The following is a 26,421-nucleotide window of genomic DNA, read 5'->3' as shown; positions in this document are numbered from 1 at the left end:
TCCTGCCGAGGTCTATATCTACAGGACTTAACCTCACACACTCCTGCCATCGTTTCTCCTGGAGGCCACAACGTTCACGTCTGCCTTCTCATTAACAACTAAAGCTGCTTCCAACGCTGCCAATCCAGGCCCAAAGACACTCCAGGGGCCACAGATGTGTGTGTGTGTGTGTGTGTGTATATATATATATATATATATATGCTGCAAAACAGCTGTGTGTGTGGAAACAAGCGCTGTCAATCACGGCTCCTGCAGGGACCAGATTCTTGTCAGATATTTTATCTTGTGGCGTCTCGGCTGTGGCCTGCTCACTTAGCCAGAGGCTACGGAGACCGTTTGCACTATGACCTGCTGACGGGGCAAATTCTTCTACAGGAAGGTCTGGATTCAGGTCTCAAGGTCTGTTCACAACAGAGAGAATTCTTCATACGGACGGCAAGTGAGAAAAGCACGAAGCAAAATCGTTGAGATTCTCCTCCGGTCATCAATCAGAGTCCAGAGACCAGACCAGACCATGTGGAGGAACCGGAGACTGTCTGTGGTCCCCCAGAGGTCTAGATAGTAGCTCACATGAGTCCAGAGACCAGACCAGACCATGTGGAGGAACCAGAGACTGTCTGTGGTCCCCCAGATGTCTAGATAGTAGCCCACATTAGTCCAGAGACCAGACTATGTGGAGGAACCAGAGACTCTCTGTGGTCCCCCAGAGGTCTAGATAGTAGCCCACATTAGTCCAGAGACCAGACCAGACTATGTGGAGGAACCAGAGACTGTCTGTGGTCCCCCAGATGTCTAGATAGTAGCCCACATTAGTCCAGAGACTAGACCAGACTATGTGGAGGATCCAGAGACTGTCTGTGGTCCAAACAACAAGGTCTCTGCTGTATTTATGTCTAGATGACCTTATATGGAGTGTTGATGGAGCAGCTACCATGTTAGCGTAGCCTAGCACCCATCAACCAGACTCCATTCAGAAAACCAGCGTTTTAATAAGATAATTCCAGTTACATGTGGAGGTGTATCCTGTGAGTCTGCCTTCCCAGAGTTGGATTCATGAGGTCTTCACACACACGGGAGGCATTCATTCAGGAAACGGTGAACCACGTAATTGCATCTTATTGATGATAACAACAACAACAATGTGTTAATTGTTCACTCTGCCTCCTGCTGGTTCACATTACAAGTGTTTCACTGGCAAAACATGGGGTGGCTTTTATTGTGACGCTCACACAGGAAACAAATATTCATCACCAGCAGTGGTTCTGCATCTAAAATGCACTTTAATGGTTTTCTTTGAAAAGCAGCGATGGAAGAAATGGCTCAAGATAAAGTCTGACGCCTTAAGGATCAACTTGCATGAACCTTCTACGTATTATATCCATAGGTTAGAACATGATTTACTTTTAGAAAAACCGATGAAGAGAAACATCCAGGTGAGGTGCTTCCAGGACGTAAACACAACCCTGACTGGAGAAGGTTTGCCCCAGACGTGACCCTTCTTAATGCACTAATGACTTCATTGACCCAGAAACCGACAGCGGGGGATTCTACACCGCCTTAAAAAAGCTGCTTTAAAAAAACTCCACATTGAAATAAGTAGTGGAGGAATGAGAGGGGCCTGGGCTGAATAAGAATGAGGGCATTAGGATAAATATAGAACAAAGACACTCTTTTTGGGAGGACAGACTTTTCAAAGCGGGTAAACTGAAAACTAAAAAGCGTGTGCGTCACGCTGCAGTTCCACCTGTGTGGAGCGCTTTGTCACAATTAGCGCCACCCTGCACGCCGTCGGCTCGCCGTCCACGGCCGTTCTGCGTGTGTGTGTGTGTGTGTGTGTGTGTGTGGTATTATGTTAATTGTCTGTTTACCGCTGCGGTGCAACAACAGAATGTAGTGTTTTCCTCCGCTACATTATTCATGGGCTCGAGGCTCAGTGTTGGCTTGTTTTGTTTAGAGTCCCCTGTTACACGGGACCCGATGCACCCCCCCAAATTTTTCACATTATAAATTCTTAAATCAATGCTAGCGACCCCCCCCCCCCCCCCCAGAATAAAACATGGCGCTGTCCTGCGGCGGGTCAGGAGGAGCTGCACACAAGTTCATGTGGACGTTCTCTTTGTCCTCCTGCTCTGTTTACAGGAACACTGATTAATGGAGATCAGCAGATAACGGCGTTCATGAATTAATTAGGACTGGCTGGTTCGGGACGGCTGCTGGATTGGGTTTTACCCCACGAGTGTTTGCTTCATATTCAGAATCAAACATGCAGAGAGTGTGTTTGTCCTTCGATGGTTCCTCCGTTTCCTCCAAGGTCACTCAGGTGAAACAACAGGTGGAGCGACTCACCCCCATCATACTGACCACGAGGCTCCATCGTGGGGAAGACGGATCGGGATTTGATGTGGTGCTCATCCATATCATAGGAAGTTTACCGGGGGGGGGGGCTTATGCCTGGTCTTAATTGAAAAGCCATCTTAACTGATCTCGGCCATTAAAAATCCCTGGTGTGCACCGAGAGTGCTGTTGGAGCAGGAAGAGCTGGTGGAGGGGCAGGACAGGGGGCAGGACGGGCAGGACGGGGAGCAGGAAGGGGGGGCAGGACAGAGGGCAGGAAGGGGGGACAGTACAGGAAGGAGGACAGGAAGAAGGACAGGACGGGCAGGAACGAGGGCAGGACGGGCAGGACTGAGGGTAGGACGGGGGGCAGGAAGGAGGACAGGAAGAAGGACAGGACGGAGGGCAGGACGGGCAGGACCGAGGGCAAAAAGGAGGACAGGACGGGCAGGACCGAGGGCAGGACAGAGGGCAGTAAGGAGGACAGGAAAAAGGACAGGACGGGGGGCAGGACGGGCAGGAACGAGGGCAGGACGGGCAGGACTGAGGGTAGGGCGGGGGGCAGGACGGGGGCAGGAAGGGGGCAGGAAGAAGGACAGGACGGAGGGCAGGACTGTTCTATGGAACCATTGAACCCCCGGTGCCGAATGTCCTTGAAGCTTCTTCTTTGTGCAGCTTAGCCACCGTTAGCTGCTAACGAGCCTCGTCCAGGGCAGAGAGGTCAGAAAAGCCCGTGTTGGATCTAACATTAACATTGGACCGGCTGACTCGTGAATGTCGAGGGTAAAAACAGTCAGATCTGATCAGGGAGGAGACGCAGGCGGCTGTGATGAGGTGACAGTGAGAGACGGAGGAATGGACGGCGAGGACGGGTGGAGTCTTGGTGATGGAGTTGTGTGTTTGTGTGACGGTGCATGTGTTGAAGCTCAGAGGATGAACCTACGTTGAGCGACGGGGGGACGGGGGGGTCGCGTCTGCGTAAAATGTAATCTATTAAAGCTTTATCCCGGAACAAGATGGCTCCATCTAAATTCATCTCAGTCAGGCGGCGTCTATTCCCAGCGCCGCGCCGCCGTAATGGGATGTGACAGCACACGTCCTCGGGAACGAGGAAATAAGAGATCGCCGTGTCATCGCCGTGAGATCCGCTCGGCCCCGCCCCCCGGAGGACGAGGAGGCCACGCTGGTGAATACACTACATACATGCAGACGTATCGGAGCAGGAATAACCGACAAGAGAGCTCGTTAACGGTCATGGCTCACATGAAAGACAGTTTGAGGAAGTCTTACAAAGGAGACGCCACCCTCCAATATCATTACATGTCCAGTATTGATTCCAGTAGCTCCGCCCACACAGCCGGTGACACTTATAAAGCGCTGGAATAAAGGAGGACAACAACTTCCAGGTGTTATGGTCATAAAGTGGTAACGACTGAGCTGGTTATTACAGTAATAACGTGATGTCTTCATCCAATCACAATCAACCATCCTGGAGCCTCAAATGAACTCAGTGAGCCTGGAGTACGATCCATGTGTGTGAATGTGAGATTCAGACTGCTTTACATCCACATCACTCTATTGGTTTTAGAAAAAACCCTCTGATTGAACCCCCGTTTGAGAGTAAAGGCGTGTTTCCCTGCAGCTCACTCTTCATCGGACGGCCGTCAGCCTCAGATGGTGGAGCAGAGCAATATGGCCGACAGCGGCGTGAATGCAAAGCGAGCCAGCTAACGAGATGAGCCGCGCCGCTGGCAAATACGTATAGATGATCCCTTGTCTTATGATGGGCGAGAGACAGAGAGACAGAGAGAGAGAGCATGGATTAGCGGCGCTGGGAGTTACTTATGCTCTTCAGGAGAACGGAGCGGCGGCAGCACTGGATTACACCACTGGGCGAGAAGGTTACACTCCGACGGGCGTGAGAGAGGGATGAACGGGGAGAACCAGATAATTAGTCAGACAGACAGGTGCTGCCGTGTGGGCGGGACCATGGAGAAACCAAACCTCACTTCCTGTCGTGTTTCTCCCACTATGTATTTACTGTAAACTGATTAGATTCAGCTGGTTAATTAGCGGCATGAGAACAAAGGGAATCATGACTGGAGGCGTATAGAAGAGTCTGGTCTGGGATCAGGGTCATGTGATCACAAAGGTGTCATCAATATGGTGTTGTGGAATAAGATGGATCGATTTAAGGATGAGAGCTAAACAAACGTGACTAAAACGCTCTAAATGACACAAATGTTCATTATTTATCATCTGTCGTTTTGCACCTTAAACACGCCTACTCCGTTTTGCTTCCCACAAAGTATTTTTCAAACACATGTCAGCGTGATACGAGGAGGCGGAGGAAGAGAGTTTGGTTTGACACATCATTCACGATCAACAAGAAATGCAGCTTCCACAACGTTAACCACAAAATGACTTTTAGGGAAATAAAACACGCTCGTATATCAGAGTAGTGTCCTCGTCTTCCTGCTGCTGCTGCAGTCGTATGCCTGATAAGGTTTGAACATTCCAATCAGTCTCCTCCATATATATATATATGAGATATATATTGCTAAATCAGAATACAGCAGGACCTGCGGGACACCGAGCAGGCGACCCACTACTGGATGTAAATCTTACAGCCTTAAAGCGTCCAGTGATTCCTGGACATCAGAACTGCTCTGGATTGATTGTGTGTGTGTGTGTGTGTGTGTGTGTGTTCAGAGCGATAGCAGCCTGTTGGTGAGGGAGTGTGTGGGAGAGCGGCGGCGCTGCAGGACTCCAGAGGTGGGGCATGAATCAGGTCTGAGGAGGATATCGTCATAACACAGAATAATGCATGTATTGTGGATGCAGCACGGCCCTCCTGTATAATGTATGGAGCTACAGGGGGCTGAGAGGAGAACGGGGGCGGGGGTCCGTTACCCAGCCGTAAACTACTGCAACGCCACCGTCTGCAGCTTCATTCAAGACACACACACATGTAAACATATATATATATTTAGACTGAACTTATTAGTTGCATTTCAAAAAGCAGGTGCTGCAGCGTTTAATCTGCTGTAACAGCCGGAGACGCCGACTGGAAAACGTGTGTTTGGTTCATTTAGGATCCTAATCTGACGCACGGCGGAGCACGTAGACAGAAGCAGCAGCTCGTTAGCTGGATCTCACCAGAGCCTCCGTCTTTAATCTGAGCACCATGGATTCTTCCGTTGCTGTTTCCAAGAATGAGCAACCGTTCTGGCTGCTGGAGGTCAATATCTCTCTTATTGAACCACAAACACAGTTAGGATTTAAATGTTCTCTTTGGGCTTCCCAAAAACAGAACCCACAAACTAATTCATTTAATGCAGCATGTTTATTTCTGCCAACAAGGCAGACGAGGTCTCATATACAAGCTGAGAGGCTGCATTCAAAGACAACGCCGTCACAAAGACGCCGTCAAATGCAGACGATCCATCTGACGGATCCTTCACGGTCCAACTGATCCCAAGACTCGTTGTGAGCCGACGAGGATTGGATTTTAATCAACGGGACGTCTGAGAGCGAATCAGCAGAAATATGCATCATGTGGCGACGGCGGTGAAAAGATCCTTCTTGAAAATACTAAATAACCAAGTTACCTCTTCTATGCTCTTGCTTGTCAACAGCAGCTGGTTGCTAGGCGACAGGAGTGGAAAAAGGTGACGCAAAGGGGGAATCCTCCGTAGACCGGACCAGTCTCATGTCCTTCGTAGACCGCTCGGTCCGGCCTTCGCGGTCTACGAAGGACCCTGTATTAATAACTCAGTGAGTGCTCACATCATATACACGATGTATCAGGAGGAAGGTGAGGTGCAAGTTTGCATCCATTCAGAGACTGAATTAAGCTTTTATTTCCCCGAAACAGATAAGCATATATAGTATGAGGAAAAACAGCATTACGTTTCTCTCTGGTTCTCATTGTAAACATGAACGATATCCATGATGGAAACGGCAGAGATGTTTTGTTCAGCCGACGGATCCGTGCTTGAATCGCGTATCTTCTCCTAGAAAACAGTGTGTTTGCTCTCCAGCAACAATCTCACTGGAGTTTACTGGGACGACAACCAGACCAGTTTGGTCCTCTCAAAAAACACACACTGGCCTAAATGACATCAAACTGGCACACACACTAAAACACACACACACACACACACATACACACACACACCAGAGTTCATACACACAGGCTTCAAAAACACTTCAAAACACTGCATGCAACATGGGTTAAACACACACACACACACACACACACACTTCATCAAAAATAAGCAGCTTATATTGTTTCAGTAAATCCAAAATTATGGACACTCCGTGGGAGGACTCGTAACTGGCATGCCAAATTTACAGCTTTGCAGAGCGCAGTGACAGATACAGTAGGGGGGGGGGGGGGGGACTACCGTTTCCACATGAGGAATAACAATAATTAGGGAGAAATATACAGAGAGAGAGAGAGAGAGAGAGAGAGAGAGAGAGAGAGAGACCCTGCCGCTGTGAGAGGAGCTGTAATTATAGCGGCTGAAAGACGGAGCTCTTGCAGCAGATTCCATCTGAGCAAACAGCGGCGCCGCAGTAAAACTCCAATCTCGTTGATCTGACGATTGTAATTGAGGGAACGGCAGAAGCTCCACAGATGGTGCAACAAGCAAACACACCGCAGAGCAATTAGAAAAGAGTCCTCCTCTCCCCCTCCTCCTTTTTATTAGACTTAAAACACGGAGCTGATAGAAGAGGAGGTCAGAGGGACGAGTGGAGACACGGTGAGAAGACGGGGTTTACGTGAGAAACGACAACGTGTGTGTTTGTCTCACGTGTGTGTGTGTGTGTGTGTGTGTGTGTGTGTGGGGCACCATCATTCAGGGAAGGCTGTTGCTGACGTGCATCGCTGCTTCCTATTCATGCACACGGCCACATCGACATCCTCCCAACACGTCTATCACACGGGTCTGAACGTGGAGCGGCAAGCATGCCGTTCCCATAATTCAGCACAGGACTGCTAGCACCGTTAGCTGCTAGCCTCTGGTTCAGACATGTGTGGTGATTGGTTGTGAGCAAAACCACACTGAAGGTTTTTTTTCTGGATTTGGACACAAAAAGGATCAATTAGAGGTGCTGTTTGATTGGTTTACACATATGGATACCCAGCCCTCGTTATGAAACCACTTTCAGTAACGGATGATCAATATATACGCTGCTTTGTTCTGATGGCATGCAAACAGATGATCCTCCTGTGGGCTGATGGGTGATGTGTTCCTTTAAGTCCTAGTTTCAAAAGCAGGTAGAAGCTCTCGATGATGCAAAACTCTTCCAGAAACAGAAACGTTCAGACTAACATGGTTTTGGATGTTTGGATGTCTTTTTTTGTGCGTCTTGTGAAGTGGCGTCGACACACTCCGGTAGTTAGTCTTGCATGTCGCCTGTCGTACGCCACCGGCCTCCACCGTGGGCGACCGGCTCTAACAGCATCCTAATGCATGAATCCACCTTTAATTACCCCACGTAGCGCCGGATGGAGGGTGAGAGGATGAAAGCGGCTTGCAGCAGCCTGAGAAACAACAAGGGGGGGTAAGGATGAGACGGACTCCCCGCTGCTGCATCCTACATTCAGGAGGAGGACACCTACCGTAGACAGGGGAGAAAAGGCGGGAGGGAGGAGAGAAACGGGAGTCAATTGAGCAGTGATTTGTGGAGCAGAAGCAAAGGTGGAAGATAAAGCAGGACAGGCCAGATTAACTGGCACACGGGAGGCAAACGCAGCCAGTTGGCTCAGCGTTCGCTGCTTTTAGTCACATGAAAAGAGCCAGAGGGGGAGGAGGAGGGGAGGAATGGTTAAAATATCTCTGTGCTTGGACTTTGGTCCTTTCAGCTACTGAGATGGTAGTTTATGAAATAGTAAATATTAAAGGCAAATGAGCATCCAAGTATTTATGTAATGTTATAGAAGGTGATGCTTCGGAGGTTTTGCACTTCTTCTCGTTATTTGTCAAATATATGCAAAAGAGGAGGAGTTCTACATGCAAATCAGCATCAAATCTCTGTTGTTTCTCTTCGGATTGAAGAAGACTTGAAACTAGAGATTGAGACCATAAACTCATGTTTACAATGTTTACTGAGATAATACATCAAGAGAGAAGTAGGACCATTTTCTCATAGACTTCTATACAACCAGAGAGGAGTCGCCCCCTGGTGGCCAGCAGAGAGAAGTAGGACCATTTTCTCATAGACTTCTATACAACCAGAGAGGAGTCGCCCCCTGGTGGCCAGCAGAGAGAAGTAGGACCATTTTCTCATAGACTTCTATACAACCAGAGAGGAGTCGCCCCCTGGTGGCCAGCAGAGAGAAGTAGGACCATTTTCTCATAGACTTCTATACAACCAGAGAGGAGTCGCCCCCTGGTGGCCAGCAGAGAGAAGTAGGACCATTTTCTCATAGACTTCTATACAACCAGAGAGGAGTCGCCCCCTGGTGGCCAGCAGAGAGAAGTAGGACCATTTTCTCATAGACTTCTATACAACCAGAGAGGAGTCGCCCCATGGTGGCCAGCAGAGAGAATGATAGTTTAAGGCACTTCATCCTTGGCTTCACTCTTCAAAACTGGAGGTTGCTGCCTGCACTAAACTCAAAACACTTTAATGGTTCAATCAAATGCGAGGGATTTGATGTAAATCAGGAGCTCTAACTTCCGTTTCACTCGCTAGAATCGGGTGGCACAACACTTTGTCTGTTAACTATAACACCCAGCATGCAACATTCCCTAGTTGTTGCTCCTCCCACTGAAGGTCTGAGGAACGAAGCGTTGCTAATGAACTACAGCGGGGGTCACTGACCTTTTTCAGCCCGAGAGCTTCCTGGAGGTTAAACACAGAGGACGACTTTATTCTTCATTTCATATTCCGGAGTATTAAAATGACCTATAAACAATGAATATTATGCATTTAATATACTTAGAAGGCCAGAAATACCTCGGCTCCAGGAGCTGATCTGTGGTCAAACAGCCCACGGGTTCTGAGATCAGCCCACTCGTTGGCAACCTCCTCTCCTAAATGTTACAAATGTCTCAATCTCTCTCAAACTGACCTTGTTTTTAATGCATCATACAAAAAAACATGCCGACTTTGAAACGAGGGAAACGCTGAGTCACTTCTGGGTTCGAGGACTCGTTCCTGTTCGTAGCTGCTCCGGATCCAGGATTCAACGAAGCCGTGTGATAAATGATCATTTACTCCATTTAAGTGGTTTTTAACGGATGTTTCTGAGGTTACAGTAAACAGTTTGTTTCCTCCTGGTTCCAGAACGCTCACGAAGAAAGTAGATCACCTTAGAAATTATACTCTCTGATTCAAAACGTCTGCCTGAAAACATGTCGTGTCTCTACTTTGTAAAAACCAATATGTTGTGCTATTTCATGATATCTGGATACACAACAGGATGCTGAACCTGCATTTTAAACAAAGAACCAAAGCTGAAAGAACCCTTGAACGGATCCTGCAAACTCTCTGAACAGTCTGAAATCACAATCTAATTATCGCTCCGCTGCCCGTTTCTAAAACACAAACTAACAATCCTCATTCCTCCTCGTTGGAGGTGATGCTGTTGTGAGCGATGCAGGGTTTTTTGGCAAAATTACAGAAGACACTATTAAGATGCAGACACGATATATAATTGAAAATGACCTATTTTTCCTGTAGCGGTGGGCGTCGGCCGGAGCCGTCGCCTCGACACTCGGCTGTCAGGACGAAGCTGCAGACGACATGAGATCCTGGCTCAATGTACGAGAAGAAAAACAGGGCAGTCAGTGATGTGCATATGCCTCCATTCATCTCCTCCACCTCCTCCTCCTCTTCAGTAAAACACTGACGTAGACAACACGGCCAAACATACAGACCCGGGGTCAGTACGCCACTCAACTCCTCTGCAGAGGTTCCTGCTTGATTCAACCAGACGGAGACATTAGGTGGAGAGAGGAAGGTGGTGTGGGCGCTCCGCGGGAAGATCCTCAGACACACATGAAGGAAAGGATGGACTTGTAGGAAGTAAAGGATTGACTCGTAGGAAGTAAAGGATGGACTCGTAGGAAGTAAAGGATGGACTCGTAGGAAGTAAAGGATTGACTCGTAGGAAGTAAAGGATTGACTCGTAGGAAGTAAAGGATGGACTTGTAGGAAGTTAAGGATGGACTCGTAGGAAGTAAAGGATCGACTCATAGGAAGTTAAGGATCGACTCGTAGGAAGTTAAGGATTGACTCGTAGGAAGTAAAGGATGGACTCGTAGGAATTAAAGGATGGACTCGTAGGAATTAAAGGATGGACTCGTAGGAAGTTAAGGATCGACTCGTAGGAAGTAAAGGATGGACTCGTAGGAAGTAAAGGATCGACTCGTAGGAAGTTAAGGATCGACTCGTAGGAAGTAAAGGATGGACTCGTAGGAAGTTAAGGATCGACTCGTAGGAAGTAAAGGATGGACTTGTAGGAAGTTAAGGATGGACTCGTAGGAAGTAAAGGATCGACTCGTAGGAAGTTAAGGATCGACTCGTAGGAAGTTAAGGATTGACTCGTAGGAAGTAAAGGATGGACTCGTAGGAATTAAAGGATGGACTCGTAGGAATTAAAGGATGGACTTGTAGGAAGTAAAGGATGGACTCGCAGGAAGTAAAGGATTGACTCGTAGGAAGTAAAGGATGGACTCGTAGGAAGTTAAGGAATGACTCGTAGGATGTAAAGGATCGACTCGTAGGAAGTAAAGGATGGACTCATAGGAAGTAAAGGAATGACTCGTAGGATGTAAAGGATGGACTCGTAGGAAGTAAAGGATGGACTCGTAGGAAGTAAAGGATCGACTCGTAGGAAGTAAAGGATGGACTCGTAGGAAGTAAAGGATGGACTCGTAGGAAGTAAAGGATCGACTCGTAGGAAGTTAAGGATGGACTCGTAGGAAGTAAAGGATGGACTCGTAGGAAGTAAAGGATCGACTCGTAGGAAGTAAAGGATCGACTCGTAGGAAGTTAAGGATGGACTCGTAGGATGTAAAGGATGGACTCGTAGGAAGTAAAGGATGGACTCGTAGGAAGTAAAGGATGGACTCGTAGGAAGTAAAGGATGGACTCGTAGGAAGTAAAGGATGGACTCGTAGGAAGTAAAGGATCGACTCGTAGGAAGTTAAGGATGGACTCGTAGGAAGTAAAGGATGGACTCGTAGGAAGTAAAGGATGGACTCCTCTGCTACAAAGAGAAATAAATCTCCGTCTCTCATTCAGTGGAATGGACGGACGTCCCTGAAGAGCAGCAGATCTGGAGTCAGTGATGGGACAGATTGTCCGTCTCATTCTCCCTCGTCCCCTGACTCTCCGTTTCCTGGTCGTGTCCATCCGTCTGTCTCTACCCCTTCAGGTGTCACACATCCTGACTCATTCTTTTTCCAATTCTCCTCCTCCCACTCCTCTCCCCCTCCCTCCCCCCTCTCTCATGATGTGTTTAGCATTCAAGGCCTCTCGCTGCTGCTGCATCACAGGCCTGTTTGTTTCACAGCGCTGCAACGGGAGGAAAGAAAGAACCTCGGGGACGGACTAACATTTCTATCTCCCTGCTCGCCGTGGAGCGCTGCGTATCCACACTCTGCATACGGACGCCGAGGCGATGCATACATGCATATTCTCACGTATGAAGACAAACACGTGTACCAGTTTGGAGGTATGCAGGTTATTCGGGTTCAACGCCGCACTATTAACCGTTCGCACGTCAGATGACGGGGGGAGGACTTCCTCCACACGGAGGTCAAAGAGCTAATGAAGGGTCCTCGCACTGCTGCAAGTCCTGAAGCCCCCCCTCCAGCTGATTAGAGAGACGTACGCAACACAATCCAAGTAGCAGCAACATTATGGAGATATTTCTAAAGCACCACGTTTACGGAGGACAAACTAGGTCACGTCAGCTATTCTGCTGCAACAGTTTCCCCCTGATAGTGTTAACCTGCAGGGCGTCATGCAACACACACACACACACACACACACCCTCACCACCAAATACAGCAAACACATCAACATAAAAATAAAACCCAACACACACCCACGCAGGGCCGGGTGGCTGTAATTAAAGCGTGGTGGAGCTCCACGGTGCAGAGCGAGGCTATCCGAGGAGGGAGAGAGGTGGGGAGGGAGGGAGGGAGGTGGGGAGGGAGGGAGTGAGGGAGTGAGGGAGGGAGGTGGGGAATACTCCACCCGTTCAGCCTAAAGACTCTCCCACTAATTACCCGTCAGTGACGAGGAAGAGGGAGATCTAAAGCGGTAAATATTGTCCCAAACTGCCGTCCTCAATGAGGCGTACGCTCTCCGCTGATCCGGTTCAAGGATAACGCCCGCTGACTTGGGAAACAGCAAGACGCCATATGTTTGTGTAAATGTAGGCCTAATTGGTTTGAGAGTGTGCTCCGAACGAAGTGACACTGTGGCGTTAAACACCGAGCGGAAAGGTCAGCCGGCAGAGAGGCGAGAGTCAGGCGAGGTGCTGAGGAGACTTTTATTCAAGCAGATTTAAAGATGTTGTTGACAAACGTTTGGATGTGTTGATGTATAGAAACGTACGTTTAAAATATGCATTTGTGGGTAATAAAACAAATCTGAGGGGTCGTGGTAGGAATCACGGAAAAAGAAAACGCTCAGAAGTTTGTTTCTTTGCATATGTTTAAATACCAGCTGAGGGTTGTACTTCCTGGTTGTGATGGATGATGTAGAGGCTTCCTGTCAGGTAATCTATTACAATCAGGGGAATATGCAGCTTGGAGGATGCTCACGTCACGCTCACTCGGAAACAAAATCAAATTAAAACTAGCAAAACTTTACCTGTCTTACAAGAATTCCCTGTGTACCTGAGGATCCCGCTTAGTTGGGAAACAGACTTCTAGAACTCCTATTTCTAGCACTCAAATAAAACCGTTGCAGTGGCACCACAAACACCTAAACACACACACACCTGATCACAAACACCTGAACACACACACACCTGAACACAAACACCTGAACACAAACACCTGAACACAAACACCTGAACACACACACACCTGATCACACACACCTGATCACAAACACCTGAACACACACACCTGAACACACACACACCTGAACACAAACACCTGAACACACACACACCTGAACACACACACACCTGAACACAAACACCTGAACACACACACACACACCTGATCACAAACACCTGAACACACACACACCTGAACACAAACACCTGAACACACACACACCTGAACACAAACACCTGAACACACACACACCTGAACACAAACACCTGATCACACACACCTGATCACAAACACCTGAACACAAACACCTGATCACAAACACCTGAACACACACACCTGAACACACACACCTGAACACCGCAGCGTAGAAAACATCAGCTAACCTGATCTTTGATTCCGCTCAAACACACAAGAATATTTGATCACAAATTCTTGCAGATAGTGTTCACATTTGAAAGATATCAAGCGGAGCCAACTTCCTAGTGTGTGTGTGTGTCTGTGTGTGTCTGTGTGTGTGTGTGTGTGTGTGTGCGTGTAGACAAAGAAGGCATACAGTATTTTATGGTGACTTTTTGGGGGGAAATGTTCAGACTCTTCCTACCAATTAGGGTTCATGCAGCCCTTTAAAAAAGGAGAACGCACTCTGGGATCAAACCCAACCGTGTAGAGTGACTCGTGACGATAGGAGGATGTGTTCATTGACATATGCTGCATGTTTGTAACATTAATATGTGGGGGAGACACAGATGTGAAAACAACCTCGTATCGGTTTTGGTTGTAAAAAAAATGTGGGAATGTCAAGTGCGACCCTCTAACTGCTCCGCCTTCTTCACTCAACTCATTTCAACGGAAAAAACATCTGAATAATTATCTTATTCAGATACATTCAAAGCCAAAAGAAGGCTTTTGTTTGATGAGCACAACACTCAATTTAAAAAGCTTGGAAGATGAGTCTCTTCTTTTGATGAATTAATGAGTCTTGAGTCACACACACACACACACAGACAGACACACACACACACACACACACACAGACAGACAGACACACACACACACACACACACACAGACACACACACACACACACACAGACAGACACACACACACACACACACACACACACACACACACACACACACACACACACACACACACACACACACACACACACACACAGACAGACAGACAGACAGACACACACACACACACACACACACAGACAGACACACACACACACACACACAGACAGACAGACAGACAGACACACACACACACACACAGACAGACACACACACACACACACACACACACACACACACACACACACACACACACACAGACAGACACACACACACACACACACACAGACACACACAGACTGAAATATGAGTCTCTTCTTTTAATGAATTAATGAGTCTTGAGTCACACACACACACAGACAGACACACACACACACACACAGACAGACACACACACACACACACACACAGACAGACACACACACACACACACACAGACAGACACACACACACACACACACACACACACACACACACACACAGACAGACAGACACACACACACAGACAGACACACAAATACACACACACACAGACAGACAGACACACAGACACACAGACAGACAGACAGACACACACACACACACACACACACACACACACACACACAGACACACAAATACACAAACACACACACACACAGACACACACAGACACACACACACACACACAGACACACACACACACACACACACACACAGACACACACAGACAGACACAGACACAGACACACACACACACACAGACAGACAGACAGACACACACACACACACACACACACACACACACACACACAGACACACACAGACACACACACACACAGACAAACACAGACTGAAATATCCCAACAACTAAGTGATGAATTGCTCTGAGATTTGGTGCAGATGTGCATCCGTGAGCCAATCAATCCTTTTGATTGGCTGATTCCCTGAGTATCTACATAGTTCCACCACAGGTTTTCACTTATACCATGAACTATCTCAACGACAACTACTTGATGATTCGGCACAAACGTTGGAACAGACGTCCGTGGTCCTTAGAGAATGAACCCTCCTGGCTTTGGTTAAAAAAAAAAAAAAAAAAAACCTGAGTCGACATTTGTGAAATTAATAAGAAAACCGTTGGATGGATTTCCATGAAATTGGTTCAGATGTTAGTTTGACCCTCAGGATAAATGGCAAATGCTGAGAAGTCTGGTAATTAAGGAAATACGAATAAATAAATAAAAATAAAGTAAGAGTAATAATATAATCTGGAAGCGACAAAACAGTCTCATAAAACCAAAGGTTACCATCACCCACACATGTGAACTTATTATATTGGGGACGACATCTGATCTTTTGCAAGTTGCTATTCAATTGAGTGACTTCATTATTAAAGGTCTTGCCCTTGAAAGCATTTCAATATAACCCAGATACCGTATTCTTGAACACTATATACAGCATTCATTCTTCATGCACTCGACTCGTCTTATTAATGCTTTCATCAAGACTCCCAGATGGATGGAGAACTTCCTTGATAATTGCTTTTCTTTAAATCCGAGGAAGCTGAAGAGATTAGCAACTGTTTAGTCTCCTTCCAGTCCTGGAACAGCTGCAACATAACGTGGAGACAGTATTATTCCCTCACTGCCAGGGTTCGGTTCGTATTTAATGGGCCATAACAGCGTCTTATGAGGAATAACAACAACTCTGTTGTTTGCAAAATTGTAACCGGTATCCCTCATGGAACTATCCTGGGCCCCATACTTTTCAGTTTGTTTATTAACGGCCTTCCAGAATTATGATGATATATGTCTTTAAACGTACGCTGACGACAGTCATCTATGTATCTGGTAAACATGTGATGCAGCTGCAGTAAGCTGAAGAAAAAGCTGCAAGTTTGAAACCAAAACGTCAAGCAAAAAGATCAAGGCTAACCTTAGCTGTTTTCAGATACAAATAATGCTTGACGTCTGACTGCAGTTTATGGTGAACCATTCTGTACCACATTTAAAGTAAATACAAGAATTTAAGTTTTGCAAACTTCATTGACTTCCATCATTTAAAGCTCGTGTTTAAATGGATTTGTTCTCAGGCTTTCTGCAAAAACATCCAGATTACGCTGCTGCGACAGATCCACCCGAGCAGCTTCAAGCGGCGGTTTGTTCGGTTCCATTCTGCAAAACATTTTCTGCTCCGACAGCTTTTTCTGTTAAAGAAACAAAGTCCTGGAACTCGCTGCCTGATCGCTTGAAAAGTTGCTGCAAATCACTTTTAAGAGACACCAAATCCTGTTCAATGCAGCAACAAACCTGACTCATATCTAGCTTTTTTTGTTTCTTACGTGTGCATCATCGCCTCTCGCAGTGTTCTGTCCAACATGCTTTATTAGCTACGAGCTCATTTCCATCTGTAGACTGTCGGCAGGAAACGGAGACTAAGATCTCTGGTAAGAAAATTAAAACTGTAGAATAAAAAACAGTCCATCACATCAGCACCAGCTTTCATGCATGATGGCTGCATAATTGATTTCAGTCATGGTCTGGTTTCAGATTAACCTAAATTCCTTCGATAGAACTTTCACCTAAATGGGCCTTAAAAGGCCTCGTAGGGACGAGTGTTTGCAAATTAGCATCTGCTTTATTCATAATGACACTTTCATCAGGCAGATGTTTACAGTTTGTCTATTTACATCGTCCCCGTGCCAAACAAATTAACCATGAATAAATCAATAAATGATCGTATTCGCAGGCGAGTGTTTCAGCCGTTCGTGTCATTTGTTCGTCACGCTCCTGCTGTGTCAACGCTTTATGTGTTGTTTCTGAACAACCAATCATCTGCCTGTAAGTGCACGGTCATCTGACCCGACTCCTTTTGGCATGTGGCCTGAATCCACAACGTAAGCACAACCAGGTCTCTTCAGGATCTTCTGATCCATCTAGAGGGCAACGTCAAATACCCGGGAGCCTTCTTCTGTGGTATTTTGGTTTTGTTGGAGAAAGAGGAGATAACTCACAGTCCAGGCTTCTGGATAGTGCTTTTTTTTTACCTTCCTCTATAATATTATGACAAAACTGTTCTCTGAAAACAGCAGAAAATCCATCAGGAGACAAATGCTCTTGCAATAGAGAGCCTCACGTCAGGTGTTCTGTTTTATTACGGCGGGTTTTTTGGCAAGTTGTCGGCACAGCGGGGCCGTATGCTGTGTGTCTCAGTCCAGTTGGGCCCGAGTGGCTCTAAACGGTGCTGAGCTTCTGCCAGACTGAGACAGAGAGCCGGTCACATGAGGCCGGGGAGGACCGGGAGGAGGGGCCGGGTTATGGGGGCAGGGTTTGGGCTATGAATCACTTTTAAAGCCCTTCTTAAAAGGTTTGCAGTGCTACAGGTCTACTTAGTGACACCAGACAGCTGTGACTTCCACATTCTGGTTGATACACAATTCAACGACCAATTACAATCTGACCATTAGCTGATATGTTGGATTAGGTTTGGGTGGTATTACGTGCACCACGGTATTTATGCTCTAATTCCCTGAACACCTGAGGTGTGCAGGTGTGTTTCTGTTTACTGCAGCGTTCCCATAAATCCAAAACGTAGCTTGTTTTATCGTTTTTAAAATCGCTCTTTCACTGCTTTTATTAAATCTTAATGTCTTTGCTATTAATGCATTTCTCTGCCTCTGTGAATCTGTTGAGCTGCCTTGTGCAGGAGCGTTGCTACACAAATAAACTCGCCTCGAGTCCGGGGGGATGATGAGGTTGTCACATTTGAAGAAATGTCTCCTCCAGGCATTCCTGAGATATCATGTTCACGTACGGACAGACAACCGGAAAATATAACGCCTCCGGCCACGGCTGTCGCCGGCGCAGAGGCAGGAAAAAAAAGAATGATTACGTGATGACATCCAACTGGTTTTTTTCTCAGTCCCTCTTTGGAGCTCGTTTGTATCTTTGTAGACGCTCCTTTGCTGGATAACAAGCGGCGGTGCTGTGTGTCGACTGCAGGGTTCACAGTGGGCCGTTAAACTGAGTGTCAGACAGACAGGCAGACTGATGAGTCATACGGGAGTCTGTCTGTAGGTGTGTGTGTGTTGAGTCCTGCTATACCTAATGTATTGAGTTTGTACTCTGAACACATACTTCCTGTTGGCAGGAAAGACGGCTGTTATTCAACACAACAGGCCGTCTGGATACCGAGTAGCTGCTCATGTGGTCCTGATGGTTTCACACACAGATGCTGTGATATGATATCTATACGCCTCATTCAAACAACACGCCGGTGTTTGCTTTTAATTGGACAGAAAGCTTCCCTTCATCATCTCCCACTGAACGCCGGCTCAGACGGCCCGCTGCGAGAAACCGCAATTATGAGATTTGTCTCAGCCCAACGACGTTGCGGTTTACTTATTGCCATGGCAACATTAACGCTCGATGCTTTGAGCCGTCTAATATGAGATAGGGAAAAAACAAAGAGACACCTTCAGCTGCAGTGTCAACACTAGTTAAAGCAACAGAAGCAACTCATTAAGATGGTGGAAGATAGGAACCGGGACGATGCATTTCCTGACGGGGAGATATATCACAAAACTTTTTCAGACTTCATATAGACTCAACGCCACTAAGGCTTCCTCTGGTTCACTACCACACTTATTAATAATTCTATATAACTACCCACGCCGAGCGAATCAAGAGGTTAAACAAGGTACGTGTCGGAGCAAATGTACTGAAAGGAAATTAACAAGTTTAATTGCATAATGGAAAAGTGGGGAGTCAAGTTGAGCGGCGAGCGTCTGGCTCAAGCTGTGAGCCTCGCAGCAGTCGGATGTAATATTACTAGAAATATCCCGAGCTTCACGAACATCACAAACTTCACGAGCTTCACAGGCGTCACGTCATTGTCCAGGAATGACACCTCTTCATCTCACGCTCTTCATCAAAACTGACCTTTATAGAAAATGTCTTCACTGAAAATGACTTAAAATATATCAACTTAAAAGCACAAAACAACAGTCCTTCCCTCCGTAGATAAATGCCACGAGGCAGGATAATAGTCTCCTAACATGGATCCCAATTAGAATGTCTTAGTCAGAGCAACATTCAGGTGTTTATTCATGTCATGGCGCCTCGTTAAAGGACCAGGGTTTAATGGCATCGAGTGACGAGGCTGCAGATAACATGGAATCAGGACGGCAGCCCCAAAACACCGGCATGACAACGTCCTCATCAGGAAACGAAGAAGCCAGAGAGCCTCGGTAACACTTTCTATGAAGGTCATGTATATAATGCACCATAAGCACATTCACAACACATTCTAATGCATTCATGAGGCTTCATAAAAGTGGTTATAAATGTTTATAATCATGCATAGCACCTAATAACAAGGTTTATAAAGTAATCTAAGTTTTAAAGCTCCATGTCTTGATAAGCCTCATGAATGCATGAGAATGTGTTCTGAATGTGCTTATGGTGCTTTATATACATGACCTTCATACGTGCTTTAAGAGAAAGACTCTTCCTTGAGATGAGGATGACTAGAATTATTAGAATTATACATATTTACAGCGTCTGAAGAGCCAAGTCCCTCGTATTGACAGTTTCACTCGCAGCTTTCAGCAGCGAGACATCAACAGATATGGTTTCTTTTCTCTCCTTTCAACTTGAAATATGTTTGGAAACCCGCCAGACGAGAGAGAGAGACAGAGAGAGAGAGAGAGAGAGAGAGAGAGAGACAGAGAGAGAGAGAGAGAGAGAGAGAGAGAGAGAGACACAGAGGGAGAGAGAGAGAGAGAGAGAGACAGAGAGAGAGAGAGAGAGCGAGAAAGCAAGAGAGAGAGAGACGTCCACAGTGTTAAGAGACACGTCCATCTGGAAATCATTGGGGGGGCTAGAGCTAATTTGCAGCACGGCCTCTGCCGTTCTTGACGTGACACGGTCGACTCGCCTTCCAGAAAAACAAACACACAACACACAAACACACAACACACAACACACAAACACACAACACACTCCTGCTCCACACAGCCGGCGGCTCGCAGCGACTCACTGCTGTAACTGCAGAGACTTCACACCGTCGCACCAGAGAAGATGGGGACGCATTCACATTAACATGAACACACAGGCTCACGTGCACACTGATAGAGGCTTCCAACACTGCAGAACTACAGACCTAAAGAACTACAGACCTATAGAACTACAGACCTAAAGAACTACAGAACTATAGACCTAAAGAACTACAGACCTATAGAACTACAGACCTAAAGAACTACAGAACTACAGACCTAAAGAACTACAGACCTATAGAACTACAGACCTATAGAACTACAGACCTATAGAACTACAGACCTAAAGAACTACAGACCTATAGAACTACAGACCTATAGAACTACAGACCTATAGAACTACATAACTATAGAACTACAGACCTATAGAACTACAGAACTACAGACCTAAAGAACTACAGACCTATAGAACTACAGACCTATAGAACTACATAACTATAGAACTACAGAACTACAGACCTAAAGAACTACAGACCTATAGAACTACAGACCTAAAGAACTACAGACCTATAGAACTACAGACCTAAAGAACTACAGACCTATAGAACTACAGACCTATAGAACTACATAACTATAGAACTACAGACCTATAGAACTACAGAACTACAGACCTATAGAACTACAGAACTATATAACTACAGACCTAAAGAACTACAGACCTATAGAACTACAGACCTAAAGAACTACAGACCTATAGAACTACAGACCTATAGAACTACATAACTATAGAACTACAGAACTACAGACCTATAGAACTACAGAACTATATAACTAAAGAATTACAGACCCATAGAACTACAGACCTAAAGAACTACAGACCTATAGAACTACAGAACTATAGAACTACAGACCTATTGAACTACAGACCTATAGAATTACAGACCCATAGAACTACAGACCCATAAAACTACAGACCTATAGAACTACAGAACTATATAACTACAGACCTATAGAACTACAGACCTATAGAACTACACACCTACAGAACTACAGACCTACAGAACTACAGACCTATAGAACTACACACCTACAGAACTACAGACCAATAGAACTACAGACCTATTGAACTATAGAACTACAGACCTATAGAACTACAGACCCATAGAACTACAGACCTAGCACCTTGGGAGTCGGATGCCTGCATGAAGAGCGCTCCTCATCTGTTGATGTTGGTTTTTTTATTTTGCTCGGCCACAAACGGACCCACGGGGGAGGGGGGGGTGGGGGCTGATTTAAAGTGACAGGGATGCAAGGCCATCTTATTCATCATACAGGACGGGCCCTCCATCCACTGACTCCCAAATGACTGCCCCCCCCAGACCACACAACCCCACCCATCACCAGCTGATCTATGGCGCGCCAACGAACCAAAAACAAGGTGTCATCTGGCCGCGGACAAATAGGCAGCGGCAGACTTAAGGGCAGGTGGTGATCCGTCGCCGCACACTTCAAACTGTTGGTGGAGGAATTCATTTTATTTGTGCCCACGAGCTGCTGCACAAGCTGTTCTCTCATATTTTATTTCTACTGCTCTTCATTCTTCTGCTCTCAGTCTCAGTCAGAAAATACAAGTGAGTGTGTGTTTGTGTGTGTGTGTGTGTGTGTGTGTGTGGTCTTTAAACGGATAAACAAACACACTTGGATTGAGAAAGAGGACCACGTCGTGTCCCGGCCTGGAGCGGTGATGAACGTCCTACCTTGCTGAGCTGGCTGGCCGGTGAGCCGCTGCTGTTGACCGTGTGGCATTTGAAGTTGAGCAATGACTCCCCGACGGCGTCGTGATCTCTGCTGGCGCCCTTGTCGGGGTGGGAGGAGCCGTGAGGGAGGGGCGAGGCGGCGGCGGACGAGGGCGGCCGCTGGAGCGCCGTACAGGACAGGCCGAGGAAGTTAGCCGGCCGGATCAGGAAGGCCTCCAGCGCGATGTTAGCAGACACCTAGTGGGAGAGTCGGGGTCGAGAGGGGAAACGTTTAAAGAGATTTACATACGAGTCATTTAGCGGATGCTTTTATCTACGACGGCGTTTTAGGGGGGAAAAAACAGAGCAGAGAGAGGGGGGCAATATTCAGAGAAAACAAGTGGCAAAGTTGTGAGTATATAAATATATACATTTCTGACATAAACAAGTTTCTTGGTTCCACAAACACCGGATGTTGAAAGTGAAAGCTACCGCTAGCATCTTAGCCCAATCGCCCCGATCAATAAACACCCATAAGATGACAGTTTGTCCTCATATGAATAAAAGCAACAATAAGCATCAACATCATCACCCTAAGGACCTTAACGAGGCGTTGTCACATAAATGTGTACATTCATGGGAGGTTAGCTCGCATAGATGCCGGTTGTCTCTGAATATTGCCGCCCTCTCTCGGCTTTTTGTTTCCCTACAGTCGCCCTAATACGCCGTTGTAATTATCCAAAGTGACAGCAGAGAGGGAGAAAAAAAAACAAAGATGGAAGCGAGAAGAAACAAAGGAATCCATTTATCCGTCTCTGGCCTGGTTCTATCTGCTGGAAGCCAAATTAACTTCTCCTCATTCTCAGCTGCAAGAATTAAAAGGTAAAAAGCTTGCAGGACATCCAGTCACATAACGAGTGTGAGTGTGTGTGTGTGTGTGTCAACGTGCACACCTTAGAGATGACCTGGTGGTCTCCGGTCAGCGCCAGGTCGGCGATGCGCTCCACGCACTGCACGATGCGGGTGCACGCCCTCGCCTCGTTCTGCGCCATCCACAGGATGTGCTCCTCCACCAGCATCATGTTGCTGGCGATGTCCGATATGTAGTCGCCCAGCTGTGCGTGCACACACACACACACACACACACACACACACACACACACACACACACACACAGGAAGTGGCACACTCATCATGCACATCAATCACATCCTCAACAGGCACACTTATGTTCTGCAGGGAGGATTGTGAGGGCGGCGGCGGCGGTGGCTTCCTTCATTAAAGGGAGATTTAATTTAGATTAGCAGCCCCGATGGGGCATCATGGTGGTTCTCTATTTACTTACTGTACGTGTCATTGTTGCCTCCTTATTGGCTGATGGAGGGCAGTCCCATCAGCATTGTCTCAGCAATGATAAAACTTTAAGTGTCTCCTAATAATATCTCCTCCCGTGTGACCCCGCGAGGAGTAATTGGACTAGCGAGAGCGAATATTGATTCCTTTTTCACTGACTAAGCTCTACGCCCCCCTCCCCCCCTCGCCACCACCTGACCTTCAGTGTGACGCAAAGAAAAGCCCTCCGACTTGCCTCCGGGCCACAGACGGGGAGAGAAGTTCACTTCAAAAAAGAGATGCGTCTTCATAAGCGTGATTGCCATTCAGGTCCAACGCCGCCGTGGGCCGGGAGGACAAGCGGACGGGGTTAAGCTGTCTGGTATCGATCGAAGGCCAGGAAGACGACGGCGTGCTGCTGCCGTGTCGTTGTTTTTTTTAAGACACCACTTTGCTGATTCTCAGCTCATTTTTCCTGATGAAGCTCGCCAGTGTGTGTGTGTGTGTGTGTGTGTGTGTGTGTGTGTGTGTGTGTGTGTGTGTGTGCGCTCACATCTCTACGTTTCTCCACCAGCCTCGTCAGTCTCTCCACCAGGTGTGTGACGAAGATGACGTCCATGACGTCGGTGAAGTGCGCCGCCCTGCTGGTGAAGGCCACTAACTGCTGGCCCAAAGGCTGAGCGTTGGTGGTGTTCACGGTCATCTGTTAACACACACACACACACACACACACACACACACACACACACACACACACACACACACACACACACACACACACACCTGGTCAGATGTTAAATTAAATTTTGAGGCGATCAGGCCTCTTGTTGTTATTGATAGGGCAGTAACACTAGTGTTGGTCGTCATGGTAACCAGTCAGAATAAGATTATTTATTCTGGTGATTTTCCATTTATCAGGTTAGAATATATAAAATATAAATCATGAATGAAACTAAAAAGTGAAATGTAAAGTGATTCCTGTGTGTTTTAAGCATCTATGATGATTATCGGCATCATATCGTGAATCGCAATTACGTTGGCCACGATGATCGCGAAATGAACTTTTCATATCGTCCCATTTTAAGTTAACAGTCAAAATGTGCGTTTAATGAAACCTCCAATCATGGTATTTGCTCCCGGTGTCTTCGAATGAAAATAATGAGAGAACTTTGAAAGTGACAACTTTACTGCTGAGGCCCTGTTTTGAGACCCTTTAATTGGGTACCCCCCCCCCCCCCCCCCCTCATAACTCCTTCAGTGCTGGATGATCACACGGTCCGTCATCACATGAAGCAGCTTTATATTAAATTATAAAATGTTTCTTGGTGTGGGTTTTAAACTGATCCAGGAACGTAGAAGGAAACTTTAAATAATAAAGATCTGCAAACACCTGCAGGCTGCGGAGGAATCAGAGTTTCTGCTCTGGGAACATGAAACCATCACAAGTCACCATTAAACTAGGATTATAAAACGCCGGTCAACGTACCTGCGTGAGCTCGTGCAGCACGCGGGTCAGCTCGCTGGCGTACGGACACTGAGTGTAGTCCTCCTCCGCCCAGCGGCCGGCGCGGTCGCAGCTCCGCCACGCCTTCTTCACCTTGTGGCTGGAGGGGGGAGGGGCACCGGGCGGGTGGTTGGGGGCGGAGCCGAAGGTGGTGGGGGCGCAGGGCAGGAAGGCGAGGATGCCGGCTAACGTCTTTGGCCACCTACCAGACGACACATCATCAATACACAACATTGCATATATGCCATAAGTTAAAAACGCATAAAACAAAACAAAAATGACAAGAACAAAGTTGTCGTCTTAATTAAAACTGCAAGCAGTGACGTGACGGGCCCTCGCTCATATGCGGTCACATTTAAAAAAAATAAATATATATTACTGTTGTAATTAATTACTGTTTATTTTATACATTTATCTGCGTATGTCATTTCCAGCTCGCTCTAATTGTTGTGACACTTGATGGTGAAACAACGTGTTGTCTAAGTGACTTAATTAACTTAATTTACAACTTTAACAGCTTTATTGGCGTTCCACTGAAAATGAGGAGCAGCTCACCCTTAATGTATTCTGTGGCTCTGAAACAACAAGCCTGATTATTTCATTAGTTTTAACAGCCGGGGAAGCTCCGTCTAATTGGCTCGGCTGTCTCACTGAACCATGGGAAATGTAGGTTTTTGGGTGTCTTTGACCCATACGCCATATTTCAGCCTCGACTGAATGTTGACCTTTAATCCTTTTCATTTGTCTCCCACAACTTCATGAACGCTAAGTTGCCACAGATGGAAGTCGACGGAGAAGAAAGCCGTTTCTTGCTGAAGGAGAAACTCAGCCCCAAAACAGTAATTACAAGCAAAGTTCACCGAACCTGCCTCCCAAGCAAGAAATGAGACTTTGTCAATAACGCGGTGGCGAGCCGAGTCCCGTTGCCACTCCGCTGACCGGCCTGCGATGGGGCCGGGGGAGGGGCTTTAACGGGGAATGGAACGTTTTTCATTTTCTGGGTTAATCCCTGTTAGCGTTTCAATAAAATACAGCTCAGCCAAACATTCACACTCTGCTACGTTAGACGGCGGTTTGATGATAAAATAAACTCTTTGTTTCTGTGTCGCGGTCGTAGATTAAAGGTCTTATTCGGGGCCTCAGGACGGAGTTTGTTTGTGCTCGACGTGGTGATGGATCTGTGTGGAACCACAGGAGGAACGTGTTCCCCGTCAGGCAGCTACTGTTTAATGTGGCAACGATTCTGACTTCACTTCAATGAAAATAAAAGAGCGTCGCACTCGGGAGGCAGGTAATCAGTTCTGAGGGGCCGAGGCCAGCACCCTCCCCCACCCTGTCTTCCCCCCCCTCTCCCCCCCCCCCAGCAGTGACAGCAGCAGCTACTTAGTAATAAATGGTGTTAATTTCACCCCCAACAAAAT

The 26,421-nt window shown here is 46.8% G+C and overlaps 1 protein-coding gene across 1 annotated transcript in view; it reads right to left on the bottom strand.

The window, feature by feature from the left end:
- adgra1b (adhesion G protein-coupled receptor A1b) overlaps nucleotides 1–26,421 on the bottom strand; it is a 124,251-nt gene that overhangs the window by 60,226 nt on the left and 37,604 nt on the right. Inside the window, exons 8-11 of the mRNA XM_084020969.1 lie at nucleotides 24,983–25,202; nucleotides 24,050–24,199; nucleotides 23,118–23,279; nucleotides 22,186–22,422 (exon numbers count right to left, since the gene is read on the bottom strand). Coding sequence (XP_083877095.1) covers nucleotides 22,186–22,422; nucleotides 23,118–23,279; nucleotides 24,050–24,199; nucleotides 24,983–25,202 — 769 coding nt within the window. The remainder of the gene's footprint in view (nucleotides 1–22,185; nucleotides 22,423–23,117; nucleotides 23,280–24,049; nucleotides 24,200–24,982; nucleotides 25,203–26,421) is intronic.

Source organism: Eutrigla gurnardus (genome assembly GCF_963514095.1).
Source record: "Eutrigla gurnardus genome assembly, chromosome: 11".
Taxonomy (NCBI): Eukaryota; Metazoa; Chordata; class Actinopteri; order Perciformes; family Triglidae; genus Eutrigla; species Eutrigla gurnardus.
Note: the sequence above shows the minus strand (reverse complement) of the source record. Positions and strands in the feature narration are given on the sequence as shown.